Source organism: Paramisgurnus dabryanus, chromosome 12 (genome assembly GCF_030506205.2).
Source record: "Paramisgurnus dabryanus chromosome 12, PD_genome_1.1, whole genome shotgun sequence".
Lineage (NCBI taxonomy): Eukaryota > Metazoa > Chordata > Actinopteri > Cypriniformes > Cobitidae > Paramisgurnus > Paramisgurnus dabryanus.
Window position 1 is genome coordinate 33,853,194 of NC_133348.1, and position 22,669 is coordinate 33,875,862.

The window sequence follows — 22,669 nt, forward strand, 5'->3', positions numbered from 1 at the left end:
TAGACTTGTAGTTTTCTACTATGACACGTTAAGGTAACATGAAGCGAAACTAACTGCATGTACTAAAAATCACCTTGGGACCAGTTACAGTAGTTTACATTTATAGTAAATTGTAACTGTGGTATTAAGAATGGCTCTAGCATCATGTGTTTCCATATGCCACTTGTTTAAATAGTTTATAGTTTTGTGCAAAAACATTGATACAAATTTAACAGGATAGCCAAAATATATTGCAATCAGGGGTGCCACTAGCAATTCTGGGCCATATGAAAGAATAGGAGCTAGGTTGGGACCCCAACACATCGATTTGTCTGCAATTTAATAGTACAGACCTATCACTATTGCTTTTGACCATTAGGTATCAGTATTTAGTCAGAGACCTACTATGTCTATAGTTATAAGATGATTTATTGTGCAAATGTAAACTTAACAGAAAAATGCATTACAGTAATCAAATATTCAGAGAAAATGCAACGAAAAACGTTTTTGAATAAAGATACATACAAACATATACATTATATTGTGTGTATGAACACTAAACCTTTAGCTATACACTAGATAATTGTGAACCTGTCTGTGAAAACCCAGCTAAAGTATTTATTTGTGGTTTACTGTTTGCTACATAAAATCCTTCTACATAATGCAAACTTGATATCTTTAATATTGACTAAGTTCATGTCAGCCAATGAAATCTTAGTGAAATTAATGTTTGAAATCCAACGGTGATGCTTTTTATCTCACAATTAGATTTGAGGCTTTAGTCTGGTTTTCACAGTGACATACTGATATTCACTACCTTCTTTATCTAAGATAAGAGTTAGTGGAAACTTCCCAGGGAAGAGCGGGTGAGAGCGAGGCTCCGCTAGCATACATCGTGGTAGTTAGCAAAAAGTCTGCTAGCATAGTTTGCTACAGGAGAATGCTTGCAAGTGGCTACAAAATTCAAGAACTATGGATTTGTCCACACAAAGCAGGTGCATTCCCTATCCGATCATTTTATTTCCTCGTTCTAAAAAAATAACCCGTAAACACGGCGTCGTCTCAAGAAATATCTGCGCACACACGAAACCACTGAAACCTCAAAAAAAGCTCAAAAAAGACTTTGAGCATGTGCATTGCGCATAACCTTGCGCGCTGTATACGAACCAAGAAGAAGAAATGGCAAACGCAACAACTTCAAGAGCAAAAGCGGAGTCTTTCTCCTGGTTGTCTTCCGTGGTGAATCTAAGAGCATGTGGCGTATGGTGTTGTCCATTATCGCTTGTTGCTCACCACAATTGCATAGAAGCAATAGATTTTGCTGTAATAAAGCTAGTAGGCTTAGTAGCTTCTGTAGCACGAACACAATCACGTAGTCCGCCGTTATTGTTGTTGCTGTTACGTGTGATGCTGCCGACACATGATGTGATGACGTTTTTGCTTCACAAAATATACGGATTGGCTGTACACACGAAACCGCAAAGGTGTCGATTTCAGATTTATCCACTTTAGGACACGGTTTCAAAAAATAGCGGTTTCAGTCTCCCAAAACACCAGATCTGTGTGGACGAAACGCCAATACGATAAAAAATGTATACGTATACAGTGATTCGCGTCTCCGTGTGGACAGCCCCTATATCTAGACAAAAATGCATTCTTCTCATTGTCAGTGGTGATAAACGTAACCTGAATTGAATATTAGGTAGCGGTTTACCTGACACTAACATTACGTCAAAAAGAAGCTCTGTAAATAAATTATATATACCTTTCTTTTTAACAAATCTGGGTAATTGCAGCCCATTTACTCTCTATGACCACTGTGTCATCTCTTTATTTTCTGATATCCAGACTTATACTTCCTTGTCAAAGACATCTCTAATGTAGCAGTCAGACTGATTTGCGCTACTCTTGAGGCTACATAATTCACACCAGACGTGAAAGAGACGGCAATAGCGAGTGATTTACATGTTAAGTCAATGCAAAGATGGGAATAGTGGATGGCACATTCCGCGTGAATTGAGCGTTGCAGCGGGAAATGAGCGAGTTGAAAAATCTGAACTTTGGCGGATATTTGTGCAGCGTTTACCAATCAGAAGCTTGCTCTAGTAGTGACTTAATTACAGAAAGCGAGCGGAGTTGCAGAAGCCCCTCCCATGACGCAAATTTCCATGTGAATATTTCGAAAGACTAAAATTTCACACACGCCACTCTTTGGTAGATACATTTATATTACAATACTACAATTACTACTACTAATAAAAATGATCCCTGCGTCCCCCAAGAGTGCGTGAGCCCTTAGAATCGTCCTAACTCAAAAATAGTTAATCTATGGCTTCATGAAGCACCTTTTGTTTAAGAGTGTGTGTATGCATTCATTCGTGCATGCGTGCCGAATATGCACATCTCTAAGGCACCCACCTCTTTCAGACAGCCCATGAAATTATTGCTGACTGGAGATCCAGGCAGGTCGGCTGTGCTCGGGCTTCCCCCCACGTAGAAGAAATCATCAGAGCCTAGCATGGTGTAATCCTCCTGTGTGTATCCTGTGGTGGTCAGTATACCATCCACCGATATAGTAACCTGTTAAATCATGACAATATGAAAAAACAACAAATTACTAACTCATTTTAAGGGGTGTTTGTAACCTGCCTTGTCCTGATTTGCCCTCAGAGTGGGTTGGTTACTGCTAATACTCTGGACCATTGGATTTTTGTGATAGTTCAGTATAGAGGGTCACGGGACAGGTAAAGAAAATATTGCTGAGGAATATTTTCTTCATCTTTGATGGGTTAAGAAAATGAATTCTCATTTGGTTTTGAAGATTAATAATTATAGGGTTAGTAAATGTTAAAACCAAGAACAAATTGCTTGTACTTGTTTTAGTTTGAGGGGGTTTCATTACAGCATTTAGTATCATACACTCACTCGAACACATGAGCACTTCTCTCAGACACACACACACATTTGAACACGCATGCATTAAAAAAGGCGTCAACGACTTGAAAAATCAAATGTAGAATCCTTTAAAAAAATTAATAATGAATAAACATGAAAAGGGTGGATGATTTATTGAATTCATGGAAAGAGGGAGGGGCAAAGCCACATCAGCCAATCAGGAAGCATTCATGCAGAACTGAAAAATTCAAGGTAGAAAGGCCACACGGCACAGCACAACACACGACACATAAAACTACGTGCCAAAGACACACATACGTGGGATTCGGGTGGAAGTGGCGTGATATAATTGAATGTAGTGTTAGTTGTGGTGATGATATATGAGGCTGTATGAGATGGCGGGATGGCGACATGCTATGAGCGTTATGGAGGTATCAACTGCCAGAGTTCCCATAGTTCTTAGGTTTCTCTCTTTTTTTTTGGGAGGCTCTGCAAGACGTAAATTTCCCTTGCGGACTTCGTTGGAAATCCTCTGTCAGTTTTTGCCGACAGTCCTCACAAAAAATGTGGAGGCTTTGTGCGGGGAGACACTTTACTAGTTCCTGTGAGAGTCCCGGTGAGATCGTGAATTTCGACGTAACGGTAACGTGAGTGTGTAAAAGCCAGCCTGATAAATAAATAACAGTAATAAACAAAAATGTAAAGAGGGGGGAGGGTTGGGGCGTGAGAAGTCCTGGTAATACAAACCCATTTCCTCATTTTTTGAAACGAGTGTCTAGAATGAAGCTCAACGAAAAGAAAGAAAAGGAGAGGGACACACGGCAAACCAAAAAAAGGACAATAAGAATGATATCTACCAGACAATGTAGTTTGTTTACCATAGCGTGTCCAATGCCTGAGTGCTTTCAGGAAGAAGGGGGAAGAAAGGAAATCAAAACAATAGTGAACAAAACGGTTGTTAATAAATGGGGGAAATTAAAAGAGAAAAAAATTAAGGATGAAGATTCAGGATGTTAGTACATTAGTTTGGTTAGAAACAGGTTAGTAATAAAAATGATCCCATGAATGAACAGTGTTAGTTTTAAAAAAGTGCTTCTTCCCAACGGGCCAAGAGAGAGAAAGAGTTCAAGAGAGAATAAAGTGAGAAAATTATGAGAGAAAGAGAGACAGAGTAGGAGGTCCTTCAATCTGTCAACTTGTGCTGTGGTCTCAAAACATCTCATGAGGATTGTGCTACATCTTTTACTGGTCTAAACAAAGTAGTGACATGATAAATGCACTTACTTGTCAAGCCCTCATCATATTTTCTCTTCATATAAATCTTTCTTACCTGCCCCTGAAGTTTAAGGTCAGTAAAATGAATCAAACATGATGCTACTTAGGGATGGACTGTATGTAGCGTGCAACTGTATAAATTTGTCAAGCGCAAGAATACAGTCTATGATGTTTGTTAGGAACAGTTTAAAACAAAGTGTACAATTGGGTATTTAGCTGTGGCCACCCGTTATGCAAGCAGTTTGAACGTAAAACATGTCTGACTTCACTCGACGCTGCACAGAGAGGTTCTCAAATTATTTGATGCCATACGCCCCATACGACAAATTAAAATATATTTTAAAATATACAAAAAAATGGCCAAATATAAATATATTTTGAAATATTTTTACAAAAATGTATTTTTCACGAATATATTTGTGGCAATTTTTTGTATATTTTGAAATATATTTTAAAGCATCTATGTTTACGCTGCATTGGATTTTTTTTTATATATATATATATATTTTCAACTACTAGAATAAACTTATAATTTTTCATTTTATACATACTTATATATTATATAGTTATATTTTAAAAAATTTTATACAAACTTATATATATTTTTGCCTTATGGGTTGTAAAATTAGAATTGTAGAACCTGAAATACATTTCGAAATATATGTTAACTCTTTCACCGCCATTGACGAGTTATCTCGTCAATTAAGAGAAAACTGCCAATGACGAGTATTTCCAGCTTTCTGCAATACCGCTATTATCCACCAGGTGGCACATTCCCGCAATTTATAAAACCCGGAAGTATCACCCTAGGGCAAGCAGCTACATGTTGAATATGATCTCTATCAAAAGTCCTTCACAAAAATTGACGTCATAAAAAGAGAACAAATGAAGGTAGGATGAAACGTTTTGTTTTGTTTGTAAGCTGAGAGTCCGTTCTTTCATTTGATATATTGTATCTATCCATTGGCTGGCAATTTTTTTTAAAACGCTGGCAGCAAAAAAGTTAAAACTTTAATATATGAAGGTTAAAACTAAATACATTTTCAAATTTTTAAAATATATTTAATTAAGACAAAATATATTTAGTATATATTTAAAACATATTTTTGGCCAAATACGTATTTTTTATTTTTTTTGCTGTATGGGGCCAATTGGTCTGCGCAGCGCCAAATTAAGTTTTTGGCGTTCTATGACCCAAACAGTCTGTGGTGCTGTCTGAAAATTACACTTTGTATCTTTAAATATTTTATTCACTTTTAAGTGCACATGAGAAATGTTCTCGTGCACACGGGATAGTTTATAATGAAACTAATTTCATTTTCACGTGAATGTCTTGTAATTTAACATTTCTAGCAAAGGTCAACTCTGAATAACCAAATGGTTTTTAAAAAGTTAAAATTAAAATTATATTGTTTTTAGGAAATTTTAAAAATAACTGTGAAATATATAATATCTTTACTGCTACGATTTTTTATCATACCGCCCACTTCCAATAAAGAGTCTCATTAAACTCAATATCATATACATACAGCAGTCAGGTGAAATAAATACTCATAAACTATTATTAAAATACTATTATAAACTATTATAAAATAATCTTTTAGTCTTTTAGTAAAGAAACTTCGCTAATGTCCATTGTGTGCATAAGTGATTTGACAAAAAATCTGCTATAGTAGCTAACAACAAGTCTTAAGATTGGGTATATATCCTTTCTAAAGCCTAGCAAGTTGTTGACCACTGATTAAATAGTTAAAGATGCAAACTTAGATATTTCTAAGTTTGCTAACACACAGTTTTCATAGCGTAGACTGGAAGAATGAAAGTTGAGCTTTGAGTTGTCAGAAGTCCTTGAGAGGTCACAGAGATAAAGACTCAACAACCTACATTATTAGATAAGAAGTTAACAAAGTACAATGGTAGTTCACTCTAAAAATAAATGCTGGGTTATTTTCAGCCCATCTCTGGGTCAAAAAGGAACAAGCCCAGCCGTTGGGTTAAATTAACCCAGAAAATTTTTACATTTGACCCAACAATGGGTTAAACAACCCAGCATAGGTTAAATGACAACCCACCAGGATAGGCTCTTCCCTTTTTCACCTAATGCTGCATTGAAAATAATCCAGCATTTTTTAGAGTGTCCAGCAACAATATTTAGTCTTAATTTAGGCCCAATTCCATTTCTACCCCTTACCTCTACACTTTCCTCTACCCCTCTGTTTAGCGTGTTCAAGTGAAGGGCTAGGGATGTCTCAATTCTTTTATTTGGAGTGGTAGGGTAAGGGAGAAGGGCCAAATAGCCCTGCCAACAAAGATTTTTTGGTCCCTCACATTAAACGGATGGGTAAGACATTTTCCAACATGGCTGCTCATGCGAGTATAATTTTTTTTTTTTACATTAATAAAGTTTTTAATGACAAATAATAATTTCTTTTATGTTACATTTAACCTTGTTTTCATATTTACGGTCATGTAATTTAAAGAAACGTTCCCCCTGACTGATCGCGTGCCGGTTCCCACCCCATAGGTGAAGTTAGACATCTTTGAAGTTTCTGATATACATTGCATCTGCTTTGACGTAGGACTTATGATGACGTATGACGTCATTTCCACTCTGTTTTAAGGGTTAAAGGGATGTGTGAGGGGTAGGCATATGGGTATAAAATAGAATTGGCATTGGGCCTTAAAAGTCAAAATAACTATTTTAAACTACAGTAACATTGGTACTGTTAAGCTAAAAAAAAAAACTACACTAGTTTTAAGGCTAGCTGTCAGTAGTGGATGTCATGTGATTACCTGTCTCAGGTTGCGGGTCACTTTGATGTCATGCCAGGCGTTGTCATTGAACTTTCCATTGACAGGCTCAACTATAGCCTCGAAGGCTCCCGAGCCCAGGTTGATGACCAACGAAACAGCACCGTCCTTCAACGCGAGGTTGACGTAGTCAGCCGACTTGCCTGTGTGCAGGATGAGACCGTTGCGTTGCCAGGTTTTAAAAGCCAGGGTGATCTCATCACTGCTACTCTGGATGGGATTTTGAGATAAGTCGTAGCAGAAGTACTCCGAACCCCTGAATGTCGCCACATTCTCCTCGCGTGCTAAAAAGAAAGTAGAAAAAATGTTGTGTTTAATATTTGATCATTATATGTGTGAAACAGAAGTAGCCCACGATTGAAAAGAACAACGTGCTGGTCACCACACCGGTGTTGGTGCCTAAGGAATAGTTCACCTAAAAATGAAACCCTAATGATTATATAACGACTTCAATTTTGGTCTGGTTTCATCGCTCAAAAGTATTGTATGCATTGTAAGATGTGAAATATAGCTCATACATCACTAGGAGCCCTTTTATGTTTCTTTAATGGTGCTATTGTGTTGTTTTAAAGTCCAAGACCCCATTTACTTGTATTATATGAAAAAGAGTGACCACAATATTCCTCTGAAAATCTAAGATCATATAGATTGTCATTATGGCAATGGTGTGAGTAAATAATACACCTCATTCAACACTTTCACCAGCTTAACTAGCAATATCATCAGAAGACCATGTTACAGGTGCTTAAGACATTCCTCACAGCGATGCCATAGAAAAAAACATTTTTGGTTCTTCAAAGAACCGTTCAGTCAAAGCTTCTTAAAAGAACCATTTCTTTTAAGGTTCTTTGGATGTTTAAGGTGTTGGCCGGGTTGCCAGATAAAGCAAGCACTAACCAGCATTTAAATTTATGCTACACTGAGATGGTCTCATTTTCAGGGGAAACATAAGGTGCCATTAAAATGGTTTGTTGTTCAGAAAATAGAGGCGGTCATGAACCCCATAAAGATGTTAGTATACAATAATGCTTGCAGTAACAATAAACACTAATAATTAGCATTCAGCTATAGACGGTGAGAAAATCTCTGCACATGCAGGATTATAGGAGCTCGGTCAAAACACTAATGTGAAGCGGCAGATGGTGAATTAAAGGGATGGTTCATCCAAAAATGATCACAAATGATGATATTTTGAGCAATTTTGCAACCAAACCATTAACTTCCATAGTATATTGTTTTCCTACTATGAAAGTTAATGGTGATCCTGCATCCTGCTTCATTACAAATATCCTACTTTGTTTTCAGCAGAACAAAGGAATTTATCCCAGTTTGAAATAACTTGAGAGTGAATAAATAATGACCCAATTTTCATTTTTGGGTGAACTGTCCCTTTAACTCCAAAGCAAAGTCCCACTGCTTTTGGCTCAAATACTACTGAAAATACAAAGAGTGCTGCATGAATGAGCAATTTCAGTCCTCAAATGTTCCTCCTACAGTACACAGCAAACATTTCTATGAAAAAGATCAAGAATCATACATTTCAAGGTGAACACAAACATTTATCATAAGCTCTATACTATTTCTCAGATAAAGTGGAGACTTCCAGGTAAAAGAGATATCTGAGAACTCTAGTAGGTATTTTGAGCGATAAAAGAGCAACCACCCCGCAATAACATTTTCTTCTGGGCCTTCAACATTTTACATTTTATCACCAAATGTTACGCTGATGAGGTCTGAAGTGATGCTGAGGTGCCAGTGCCTCTTGGCAGAGGAAGCTTATTTCCGTATCCAGCATTTGAAGTGTGACATTGGTTTGCAAATTACCCTGCAGTAAAGGAAGAACAATGGCAAATGTCTTCATAAATCTGCGCAGGCTTGTTTCTTTCATGAATTTCGGCTCGCCGAAGGATGTATCAGCACACCCTGTCAGCTCCCCTCTGAGCAAATTATAGGGACTGAAAGGAAGGGAGGAGAGAGAAGAAGTGAAAAACAGGATGTGAAGAAAGAAGAGGAGTGAGTGGGGGCTGTGGGAGTGACAGAAATGGAAAGCTTGGAGGTTTAGCTAAAAGTGAGATGGGGAGGAGAGGGCGTCACGAGCTTGTTGTAAACTGAGGTCATCATTTTGTTTTTTTTGCTATGGTAAAAGCCGCACGCAAATCTGTTGTAAAACACCCCTTGCATGTGGCAATATTTTTAAATCAGTTTCAACTCAAGAATTTAATTCAATGTGCCATTTTTTAGATGTTATACTTAGCAATGCAATACAATGACATCATTGCTGATTTGAGTCTCTCTGATGCTATAAAAACTTGTTTGTTTAAGCTAATAAATCTGACAAATTATATGCTTGTGAACAATTTAAAAAGGGATAAGAACAGGGGAACCCAGAGGGGTTAATGTTTACATGGTAAACTGCAAGCTGGCATCATTTCTCCAATACCTGGACAAAACATGTTTCTCAAATAATAATCTGACATCAAGTACAATTATATCACGAGGAATACATTTCTTGGTACCTTAACCAACTATAGAGCCGCCCGGTTCATAGATTTATGTTATTTGTATTATATTCCCTTTTTTATTTGGTGGCTCCCCAGCTTGCATGGCCTCAAGGGATAGTAAAGTGTCCTTTGAATGCACACTTAAAAATCCAACGGGAAGTACTAGGTCAGGGATGCCCAAACTCAGTCCAGGAGGACGGGGGAGTGTCGCTCCAAGCTCCAACCCTAATCAAACCCATCTGAAGGCAAGCTGGAGCTAAACTCTGCAAGACACCGGCCCTTCTGGACCGAGTTTGGTACTACTGTAAGTCATCCAGGTATTTTTCGCCCTACAGATTTTCGATATGATGACAAAATTTTCAAAAACCCCAAAGCTCAAAATTTATCAAATGGCTAGACAGTGCAGACATTCCCATTTACAAATGTAACCGAATTGTAAAAATCCATTGTTGTTTTTCACTTGTATTGAAATTGTTATTTTATTTAACCTTTAAAATCAGTTTTCTTTTAATCATGGAAGTAAAATAGCAGGCTTTTAATTGCTGTAAATGTATGGCTATCCAATGTCATCAAAACAGTATTTACAAGTATGTAAGAAAAGGTTTGTACTCTAAAAATACTTTATTTGTAACAAACAGAAGATAAAGAATTTACAAACGGCTCTCCGCACGTTTCAGCACTTGGACAGCGTCAGTTTTTTTAAGCATTACTTTAAAATGTTTTTCATCTCACCATATCCACAGGTACAGAGTCATCATATACAATAAATCAGTAAGGTAGCATTTAAAAAAAAAAAACATTTAAAAACAGATGCATTTGTTTAAAGCAAAGCATTTATTTACTTACCAGGCTGCAGGTGAAGCAGCTCTTTTTGTCTTCTAACGTCTCATAATTACTCCTCATTTATGTCCAAGAGACTCAATAATAATCTTTTACATTCAATCCTTTAATCTTTCATATTTAAGGGGCTGGACACACCAAAACTTTTAAACGCGGCTGAAAACGCCTTGAGGACGCCGAATGCCAGCTGTTTTTCAGCTGAGTGCCAGCTTTCTTCAGCTGAGCACTTTGGTAGCTGTGATACTTCAGCTGCGAGCCGGTTGGTTGCTGTGGTAATGTCCCGCCCCTGCTCCACTGTGATTGGGCGGCCGTGTGAGAACTGACATTGACGAGCGGAGCTTTTCTCCCAAAGTTGAATCTCTTTCAACTCTAGACTCTCAGCGCCGAGCACGTGAAAACCGCCGAGCGGCGGTTTTCAGCGCGGAAAAAACCCGCTAGCTGCTGGCTTATTTGAAAAACACCGAGCTTCCATTGGAAACAATTGAAAACATGCGCCGGCCTCGGGCGTAAAAGTTTTGGTGTACACAACCCCTAAAAGCGTTTTTGTGCTGCTGCGCATTCATGTATGTGATATGCAAACCCACGCTGTCGTCCCGTTTATAGGCGCATATTACTAATGCGCTCTTTAAATAACAAAAAACATATTGCACCTCATTAGTTGCCTCAAAATAGCAACGCGCCAACAATGCACCTGAACACACCTCGTTTTCAGACCAGAACGCCCATGGGCGCAAAAGGGGGCGCAAATGTATTTGTGAAACGATAATGATAATTGTGCAGGGTGGAAACTAGCAAAATACACTTGCGTCGCGCTTTGCGCTGGGTGTAAGATAGATCCCAATATCTATATATAAAAAACTCATAATGTGAACTAATGTTTTTTTAGTGAAGACTACTAATGCCAAATAGATTTGTCTGTTACCCGCACTAAAGGTTCTGTCTTAATACAACTTACCTGTTTAGTTTCACCCTGTCTAAAACTAAAATGATTTAGTGCAACGGTTTCCACGCAATTGGGTTAAGAGTGATACTGTAACGCATGAAAATATGTGATTTTGATGCAGAATGAGTTGATTTTACAACTCAGGTGAGTGGCTTAATGTTTTCAAAATTCAAATCCCATAATTCATAGCCAGGTCACATACTGTACTGTAAATTGAATACGCCAACTAAGCAAATGCAATTGAAATGAATGTAAATTTTTACAAATGGCTCTCTCAAGGTATTTTATACCTCCTTTGGGTAAACGTTTAGAAAAACTGAATGAAATATGAATATCCTCATGCTATAGCAAAGTAAGTAAACACGAAGGACAGAGGTCAATGATTCGCATTTTCTCCGAGGTGGCACATTACAAATGGACCTGACCGTGTATAGATTCCCAATCTTTCAAGCGCAGTAAAAATAAAATCTATGAGATGTAAGACTGCACTTAATAAATATTAAAAGGAAGAACTTATTGATTCAAAGGTGTAAATAGAAATGAAATCCCTTATATTTGCTCACCCAATGCTGAAAACTGCACTAAAAACACTGTCCACAGAATGCCCTCATCTTGATGTTAAATTTCCCTAAAGCTTTGATAGGTCAACACTGGTATCGATAACTTTTCGTTTTTCCATAGCAGTCTGTAGGATCTGTTAACGTCTGATCTTACAGTATGTGATCTCACAGGGTCTTAAGGAGGGGACAGTAATGCTGTATCACAGTTACATCTCAACTCAGGCTTATCCAGGTCATCTAGAGAGGACATGATCAATCAATCAATCAATCAATCAATCTTTGTGTTAAAAATATTGTGATGTAATGTGCTAGGTTTTGTTCATAAAATATGAAGCAGGAGCTTTTTTCTTTTTGAAGATTTATTTTCCTGTTGCAGTAGTTGTCACTTTTAGTTTTTTTTTTTTAACAAGCATAATGAGAAACAGAAACTCTACATTAATTGTAATTGAGATTTATATGATAAGCATTGATATCTGTTTGTCTGTAAAAACTCATTTACACATTTACCACTCAGCACAACACACAGCAAATACAGCACCTTTCTTCACAGTTTTTAATCATTATCTGAACTTCTGTACAATAGCAAACCTTGCAAGTTATGATCAAATTTAAAAGTCAACACTTATAGCTTATTCTTTGTTTTCCAAGTAACATAACTGCATACAATTACAATATGCTTAGAGAAAACAAAGGCCCTGTTTACATGAGATGTCTGGCATAAACATAGCAAAAGTAATGTATTTTAAAACGAAAACGCACAAATATGAATGTACGGTATGCTAAATCCATGTTTACATCAATGTGTTTATGTTTTAAACTGAATATGGTACACCTAAGTTTACATCGATATTGTTGATCCGATATTACATCAATATTGTATCCAGTAGAGAATTTCATGTCTGTTTTATATTTATGTTTGAGTATTTTGTGTTTGAACATTGTTGTAATATTGTTTATATTTTGTTTCAATGTAATAAGCTCATTACGAAAGACAGACGTCCATTTAAACGTCATACATACTGTACGGCGTTGTAATGGATTGAAGGCCAATATAATGGGAGATATTAATATCGACCACTTAATAAGTTTAGTTTGCTTCTTTACAACGAAATTCGTTTCATATAATTTGTTTCTTAATTTTAATTGATTTTTTGTTTCTAAGTTTTGTGAATATAAATAAATAAAAATTATTTGTTTGTTTCTTTTAAAGAACATTAATAGAAACACCGTGCATTTCATTGATGCATAAGAAATACAAAAAAATACAACATGCTTCAGCAGCCTTGAAAATGCCAAAACATGCCTCAGTCAAGGGAACACCAAAATGTTGACAAAGCAACTACATGTTTTCACACTATTAACCCTCAATATAATGCAAGATCTTTTTCAGACAGCAATGACAGCACCTGCATTGACTATACAGTAAAATTCTGAAAACAACAATTTATTAAAAAAAATTTAAAAAATGAAAGTAGAATTTTGTAAGAATCCTGCCAATATTTAACAGCGCACAGATGCAAAGCAAATATTAGCTTTATTACCCATTTAAATTAATGAATGCAATCAGGTTATTGGTAAATCAATGCTGAATTTCCTCACGGGCCGGCACAACACATTCCTGCGGTATTTGAGATAGAATAATGATGTACTAAAGTGGAAGTGAAAGAAACAGTGCTTGGTGTGCATTCTGTTCATTTTACATTGATTGCCACTGGCTGGGGAAGTTTAATTTTCTTCAGCGCTCCGTTTGCAGCTCAGCATGCCGAGCTTTGATTTCAAAATCCAATGGAGGCTATTAACTACCTCATTTACATGGCCCTGATTCGCGTCAGTCTCGACATTTGGCTTGGCAGGACTAAAGCCATTGCTTGTGAAGAGCTGACCCCGCTACCACCAGGGAGCAGTCTTTCACCCTGATGGACCCTCAGTCATGAGCCAAAGTAATGGCTAAACTGTGGTCTTGCAGGCTTTGGAACATTAAGCTGTGGTGCTCAAATGATTGATGTAAAATTGAATCTAGCTTGTTACACTGCAGTGGTTCTCAAATTGGGGGCTGCCAGATAGTGACGGGGGGCCCAGATTTAAGACATTTATTGATTTTATGATGTCATGGATTCTGTGTAATCAAACTTTAGAAATAAAGGAAAGATTATTAATTATTAATTTATCATTATTAATTATTAATATAGATTATTATGAGATTACACCACAGGGCTGTTGAATGCTTTAAGTGCTCATTATAGTTCTGCATAGGTCCTAAAGCATAACCTCAATGCCGTAGGCTACACGTCAATTTTCATTCATACTTCTGGAGCATTGTCGACATGCAATTACACTTGCTGACCACTAGTAGGCAGTATTCACGCATGTAAACCACAGTAGCGGTGCAAGAGCCAAAAAAGATGCAGCTTGGCCAGTACACCCACAAACAAAAAAGAAGCTTGTTGTGTATGATTTGAGAAGACCAGCACACCAGATTTTTAGACCTGACGGGATGGGTTCTAGTTGACCAATCAAAGCACTTGTGGTCTGCGTATAACGGAAGCGTTGTTAAATTTTGGTGATGTGTGCGTCAGTCTATGCAGAGCTACACATAGCCTTTGGTGTAGCTACAGCATAAACTTATATTTGAATAATATATTTGAATAAATATTTTGAAAACAATGCACACTCGCTAAACGATAAACGCACTTAGGTTTGAAAATGTATTTTTGAATAATATATTTGAATAATATATTTGAATAAATATTTTGAAAAAAATGCACACACGTTAAATATTAAATACACTTAGGGTTTCGAAAATATATTTTTGAATAATATATTTGAATAATATATTTGAATAAATATTTTGAAAATAATGCACACTCGTTAAACAATAAACGCACTTAGGTTTCAAAAATTGAATAATTATTTTGAAAATAATGCACACTCGTTAAATATTGAATGCACATAGGTTTCGAAAATATATTTTTGAATAATATATTTGAATAATATATTTGAATAAATATTTTGAAAATAATGCACACTCGTTAAACATTAAATGCACTTAGGTTTGAAAATGTATTTTTGAATAATATATTTGAATAATATATTTGAATAAATATTTTGGAAATAATGCACACTCGCTAAATGATAAACGAGCTTAGGTTTCGAAAATATATTTTTAAATAATATATTTGAATAATATATTTAAATAAATATTTTGAAAATAATGCACACACGTTAAATATTAAATACACTTAGGTTTTCGAAAATATATTTTTGAATAATATATTTGAATAATATATTTTAATAAATATTTTGAAAATAATGCACACTCGTTAAACAATAAACGCACTTAGGTTTCAAAAATTTTATAATTATTTTGAAAATAATGCACACTCATTAAACATTAAATGCACATAGGTTTCGAAAATATATTTTTGAATAATATATTTGAATAAATATTTTGAAAATAATGCACACACGTTAAATATTAAATGCACTTAGGTTTCGAAAATATATTTTTGAATAATATATTTGAATAATATATTTTAATAAATATTTTGAAAATAATGCACACTCGCTAAACGATAAACGCACTTAGGTTTGAAAATATATTTTTGAATAATATATTTGAATAAATATTTTGAAAATAATGCACACACGTTAAATATTAAATGCACTTAGGTTTCGAAAATATATTTTTGAATAATATATTTAAATAATATATTTGAATAAATATTTTGAAAATAATGCACACACGCTATACGATAAACGCACTTAGGTTTGAAAATGTAATTTTTAAATAACATATTTGAATAATATATTTGAATAAATATTTTGAAAATTATGCACACACGATAAACGCACTTAGGTTTCGAAAATATATTTTTGAATAATATATTTGAATAAATATTTTGAAAATAATGCACAATCGCTAAGCGATACATGCACTTAGGTTTGAAAATGTATTTTTTAATAACATATTTGAATAATATATTTGAATAAATATTTTGAAAATTATGCACACACAATAAACGCACTTAGGTTTCGAAAATATATTTTTGAATAATATTTTTGAATAATATATTTTGAAAATAATGCACACTCGTGATGTAATTCTTCTTCACTTCATGCCGCAGTACCGCCTTGGGTGAACATTATTTTTTGAATAACTCAACGTTCCGTCATTAATTATTACTTTTGTATTTTTCTTCCATAGGAACCCAAAGTTATTTAGATTATTATATATTTAGCTCTATCAAAAAAAAAAAAACTTACAACAGTGAGGTAAAGATTAAAACAATTCAATCATAGCCTCACAGTGCTAAAATAATTTTCTCTAAGAAGTATCTTTACTGAAGTCTCTGAAGTTTGCAAAGTGCACATTCATGCCAACAGGAGTCACCAGTTGATGTTAGACGACATCTGCTCTTTTGTTCTGATGCATTTTCAGTCAGTCAGAGTATTTTTTCGCACCCTTAATGCTACTGCAAATTTAGTCATCTCGGCAGTGGGCCGCTACTGGCTTCGGTAATGTGGCGTGAAGAATCCGCAGTGGCAGGAGCCAGCGGTGTAACGTGCCCCACCGTGCCTCCGAACCGCATCCAGCATCCGCTAACACAAGCACTGCGGATATCTTGCTAAAAATAGAAGGCTAATTTCTGTATGACAATGCGCCATCTAGGAGTGGGAAGGGGTTTTGGAAGCCTCCTACAAGCTGATGAATCAAGACTGGAGAAGGAGAGAGCGGGCTTCAGGATCAGTTTTGTGCAGAAATAGTGTGCTGTGAATGAGAGTGGGCAGGTCTCAAGGTTGACCGTACTATAACCTGCCAGCAAAAGCAGCACTAGTGGAAAACAAGATGTGTACGGGGAGAAAGCAATGTTGTTGGCTATGATTTGTTGGTTCAAATTTAGACTAGTAACATCTCTGATGGCGAAGGACCCCTGTGCAAACTGTAAAACATTTTTTTTCTTTTCAACCCAATGGCTGGGAAAGGCTGATTGGGTCATTTTAGTGGGCTATTTTCTTCAGTGTTGGGATGCCCAGCTCGCTGGGTTACAGGTTGGGTCATTTTCACTGACGGCTGAAAGAATGATGTGTTGGCTTGACGCAGGAATTTTAAATTGCATGTGAAAAGAGTGGTTTTCAGAGAGGAAAAATATTGGATTTGTTTGGTGAAACAAGGTTTGTATCAATGTTTTTAATCTATTATCTATTGTTGCTCGCACTAAAGTGTGCTGAATAGGACAGATCACAATACATTAACTGTTATTTGAAGTAACACAAGCTTTGTCAGCTTTGGATAGTCTGTCATAATTTCATTTGTTTTACTCTATTTCTGCTCTTTGAAGGATACAAACATATCCTTTGATCAAAATTTACCTTAAATATATGTGACTTGTCATTATATACTTGTAAGTCAATAAACACCTTACATTAGATCAAATAATTAAAATGTCTATTTAATATTAATAAAATCATAATTCTAAGGCGTTCATATTCATTGCAAAACCAATGACTGCTCTCAAGAGGTTTCCATCTTAGTAAAACTCTGTTGTCATTTTATTACAGTGTTTCCCATCGGTGTACGGCATTGAGCTCTTTGACCGTGATAGCCCATCAGTCTGTCACCTGGTTGGTTAAAGGCCGGTGGGCCACCCATCCAGCTGAGCTCTGCCACTCGACAGGTGTTGGGGTGGCGGTTTGCAGGGTGAATGATGATTGCAAGGCTGACGGGAGGGAGGGGGCGTGCAGGGTCCCTGGAGTCTAATCCTATCAAGAGAGGCAGCCATGCAGAAAGCCGGGTGCCACATAGGGACGGCCATTTTTGGTGCAAGACTGATTACACGGCGATTACTGACTTGAGACCATCAACACGCACTTTTTAAGATCCATCTGTGACATCCAAGACGTGATTGTCTAAAGCACTCAAACGTATCACTGAACATGAATCAAGATGAATCTTTAGTAACTGTTCTCAACATGTTCAGCCCGAAATGTAGTCTTAGGACCACTTAGTGCCTCTGTAAAATATTACACAAGGTCAAGTGGGCTGAGCACTATGAAGTCAAATAAAAATTCTACAAGCTCTCTCCATGCATGATTCTGCAACTACTGCAAGCTTTATGCTAAGCTCTTGGGTAATAAACACACAGATTTCTGCCCAAACTTCTTAATTCTCATCCCTAAACCATCAAATCAGAGATGTTTACTTTGAGGAGGCAATCAAGATGATAAAAACCCAGAGTTTATTTAATAAAAAAGCTAATGTTACAAAATATGTGATGAAATAGGGTGTATTACGTATGCTATCCCAGATGTATATGACTTCCTTTCTTCGGTTAAGCACAAACAAATAATCTGATATTAAAATGCCACCATATTATCTACTTACTGTATATGGGTGTCAGCAATTGATATGTCATGTATCTATGGCAACAAATATGGCTGCATGCTGATAACGTCGAATCTCGTAACTAGTTGTCATATGCATAATTCGTCACAAGAACACACTGTTGAAAACTGTTGAAAAATGAACCAATAAATTAGGGAATTTATGTGCAATGAAAATGAAGGGCTATATCATACACCCGGCGCAATGCAGCGCAATGCGCGACACAAGTGTCTTTTGCTTGTTTAAATAGCAAATGCATTTGCGCCCATTTTTGCACCAATGGGCGTTCTCGTCTGAAAATGAGGTGTGTTCAGGGCAGGCGCATTTTTGGCGCTTTGCTATTTTAAGGCAACTAAAATAGACTACACCATTGACCAACAAAAACCTGGTCTAAAGTCTAAAGTCAATGGCGCAATATGTTTTTTGTTATTTAAAGAGTGCATTAGTAATATGCGCCTAAAAACGGGACGACAACGCGGGTTTCCTTATCACACACATGGATGTGCAGCAGCACAAAAAACACTTTTAAATATGAAAAAGTAAAGCATTCAAATGTACTGTAAAAGATTATTATTGAGTCTCTTGGACATAAATGAGGACCGATTATGAGACGTTAGAAGGCGTAAAGAGCTGCTTCACCTGCAGCCTGGTAAGTAAATAAATGCTTTAAACAAATGCATCATGTTTTTTTTAAACGCTACCCCATGGATTTACTGTATATGATGACTCTGTACCTGTGGATATGCTGAGATGAGAAATATTTGTAAGTAATGCTTAAAAAAACTCGCTGTCCTAGTGCTCAAACGTGCGGAGAGCCATTTGTAAATTCTTTATCTCCTGTTTGTTACAAATAAAGTATTTTTAGAGTACAAACCTTTTCTTACATACTTGTAAATTATTTTTTGATGATATTGGATAGCCATACATTTAAAGCAATTAAAAGCCTGCTTTTTTACTTCCATGACTAAAAGAAAACGGGTTTTAAAGGTTTTAATCAAAAATAACAATTTCAATACAAGTGAAAAACAACACAATTATTTAACATTAATCTTAAACTGGGGATCTTCTTCCTCCGCTTAGTTTTTCAGTTTACAAAGTCCGTCATCTAAATAGGGATTAGACATAGCGCCAGCGCAGCTGGCTTTTAAAGGGGATGAGAGCTGAGACTCTCATTTATTGCACATTACGCCCAAAACACACCCATTTACTCATTAAAAGAATAGGAACAACCTCTTTTGACCGTGCGCTCGCGCACAAACCATTTTTTCCCGTCGTTAAATTAGCAAAAGTGGATTTGGACACCCCTATGTGTGCCATGCGCTTAAGACCATGCGCTTAGATCGTTAAAATAGGGCCCGAAATCACTTTAAGCACTTTATTTGATATGCGATTAAATCACTTTTAGCAACCTTTCCTACAGCCTTTATGATGCCTGCTATTAAAACATTGGTATTTTTATTTGTTGACTACCGATTATAAAATAAATATGCAATCTCCCTCTAGTCAATAATTTTCAGGTAAAACTTATCTTTGAGCATCATAATATCATATGTAAAACATGTACCTGTCACAGTAATTTCTTCATGCTTAAAAACAGCTTGAATGTAACTCTACATCCTTGCCTCATTTAGTATATGCAGATCTATGAATATGCAAATCAGTACCTGCCTCTACTTAATAGAACCACTCGGATCATAGATATGAATATGCATATTAGTCCCCCCACTCTTTTGCACCACCTTGGACCATAGATATAAATGTAAATAGATGCTACATTTGGCAGTTTTAAACACATAACAGCTAAGTTAGGTTTTACACAATGCATACATGTAAACTGCACTAGTCTTTTAGCACTGATGTTAATAGGTAAGAGCAGAGGGGTCCAAACTCGATCCTGGAGGGCCGGTGTCCTGCATAGTTTAGCTCCAACTTGCACTAGCAGACCTGCCTGGAAATTTATAGTATGCTTAGTAAGACCTTAATTGGCTGCTTCAGGTGTGTTTGATTTGTGTTGGAGCTAAACTCTGCAGGACACCGGCCGTCCAGGACCGAGTTTCTAACCCTGGGTTAGAGCGTTCACAGTCCATACAGTATGTGAGCAGCACCGAAGCAGAGCTGAAGCACCTGTGCTGCAATCATTTCAGCACAAAGTCTATGTGGCATAATATCTAGGATTGAACTAATCATTTACAATAGTGGTTATATACCGTATTTGTTACATTGGAAATCAAGGCGATTTTAAACTGTGTCTCCAATTTTATGGAGAAATACTCAACAACGGTGATGATGTTTTTATGCATGGCTTTTCTTAAAGAATATTATAAACACCACATTATTGTTGGGCGATATGCCACATTGTGAGATCGTCTTATCGTAAGCCTGTGAGATTGCCAATACACGATAGTATCAAGGGGCGGGACAATAGTTTACTTATTTATTTATTTGTTATTTTTACTAATTTATAACAAGTCCCTTAATTGTTGGACAAAATAGAAGCTGATTTACTCTGATTTACTCTTAAACCCCTGCGCGGCTAACAACCTCTCTAGTGCAAGGAAATGTCAGAGTCATGCGCATTACAAGTTTAGGTCTGAGCAAGAGTCCAAGTCAAACATTACAAGTCCAGGTTTGTGCGAGAACGAATCTGCACACGTTACAAGCTCTCTCACGCAAAGTAAAGCCCACAAACCCTTTCATGCGTGGAAAAGCACGCAATGCGCATGTTAATGTGAAACTATGATGATAATAATAATAATAACTATCGTCATGAAAGGCCGCTAACCGCCACATGTCTGATGATCATCATACTTGATAGTATCGTCTATCGGCACAACCCTACACCACATAGACATAAAAACAACAATAAAAACCTGATTTTCTCCACTGTGGGACTTTAATATGTTAATATTCATTATAACAATTGCCATAAAAATGACTATGTAAAAAATAAGGTACGAGAGGCTGTGATATATGGTGAATAAGTAACAGCTAAAGGATGTTGTAAGGCACAGTTAATGCACCTCCTTTAGTCATGATTTCATTCACGATACGGCACTAGCCTTGAGTACCTCACCACACACAATACAAATATTTAAGCAAAAAATATGTAGCAATGCAATTTTCATGAAGTAAAATCACTAAAACTTTCTTCCGATAGAAAGTCCCTGACTGAATATGAACCGACAGTGCTAAGGGTGCTGTGCAGTGATACATTAATGTAATTATTATAAATTATTAACATAAATAAAACAGTTATTAAAACATTTTATATGAACATTACTATCAATCTATACAAAATATGCTTTGTAGTTACAGAAAAAAAAAACATCAAATGCAACCATTTGAACCTTAAGAATAAAGCACATTTCAGAAGTCTATCACTCCATACCAATTCAATCCAAAATCTCCCCTCAACCCCACACCCCTCCCAATCCTGACCTTAGTGGAGCAGCAGAGCTCCCTGAAGCATGACTGACAGCTCTGGGAGCCAATCACTCATCCAGAACAGCACACTGCCTTATTGGCCATTATCTCTGCTGTCAAACGCAAGGCAGAGACGTGAGCTGTGTCCATACAGCAGACCCAGTTTTTCTACAGTCTCCCATTTGACCCTTCCCTAAAGCTAAAAGCACAATACAAAACTAAAACTTGTTTAATATTTTAAAGGTTCGACTAGTCTGGGACAAAAAGCCCCAGACTGTAGCAGTGTATACATAACACGTGAATAGCTGCAGATGCTATGACAAAGGATGTTTACCTGAGTTTATCCGTTTATTTATTGTACAATTATCTCATGTCCAGTAGATCAATACGAAACAAGCAGGTCATTGAAATAAGTGCAAACTCTGTGGATTTCCTTGAAGATTCCATCATGATATTGAGATGCATCAAATTATTTTGTGTCATGTACAGGATTAGTATTGTATTGCGAAGTCGATGGCAATTTAGCCCTTATACGACTAGGTGTTAATCCGGCCAGCAACTTGTCTGTTATATGCACAGCTGCAAGAGCAGCCAATGAAATTGTCTGAGTAAAATTGTTCAAAAAGAGGGCATTGAGAAGCAAAAGTCAAAAAAAACCCCACCAAACTGCTGCCCAAGTTACGGAGGCTTTAGCCTACGTGTTATGCCGTGTGTACACTGCTAGCGACTTTGTCGCTGTGTTTCACCCGTCTCTTTCTATGAGGTCATTAGTAGGTGTTCCTAATTCTGGTACTCCTAGTAACAACTATTAACAAATGAGTAACCGCCCTCCCAGTAACTGACCAAGATGGATGATGTGAACTCCATTGCTTTAATGCCAAAGTATAGTCCCATTTTTATGCACACCCGAGGGTCCGAATACAGTGCACATGATGCAATTACCGCCAGCAGAAGAGTGCACGAAATCCTGTAAGGGTACTGGCAGATATGACAAACCCGTAATTGGCGTGCATGCGCCTAAAAGAGAACGTATTATGTAGCCTAAGAAATGCATTGCATT

General features: G+C 36.6%; 1 protein-coding gene across 5 annotated transcripts in view; it reads right to left on the bottom strand.

The window, feature by feature from the left end:
* The window catches only part of nrxn3b (neurexin 3b), a 398,467-nt gene that overhangs the window by 304,964 nt on the left and 70,834 nt on the right, over positions 1-22,669 (bottom strand). For 3 of the 5 annotated variants that reach the window (XM_065268752.1, XM_065268751.1, XM_065268753.1), the window contains exons 1-3: positions 6,943-7,047; positions 3,753-3,776; positions 2,398-2,559 (exon numbers count right to left, since the gene is read on the bottom strand). In XM_065268752.1, the coding sequence (XP_065124824.1) occupies positions 2,398-2,559; positions 3,753-3,755 (165 nt within the window). In that variant the 5' untranslated portion in view covers positions 3,756-3,776; positions 6,943-7,047. Of the gene's footprint in view, positions 1-2,397; positions 2,560-3,752; positions 3,777-6,942; positions 7,245-22,669 lie in introns of those variants that run through there. The other 2 variants (XM_065268757.1, XM_065268754.1) reach the window with 2 other exon arrangements.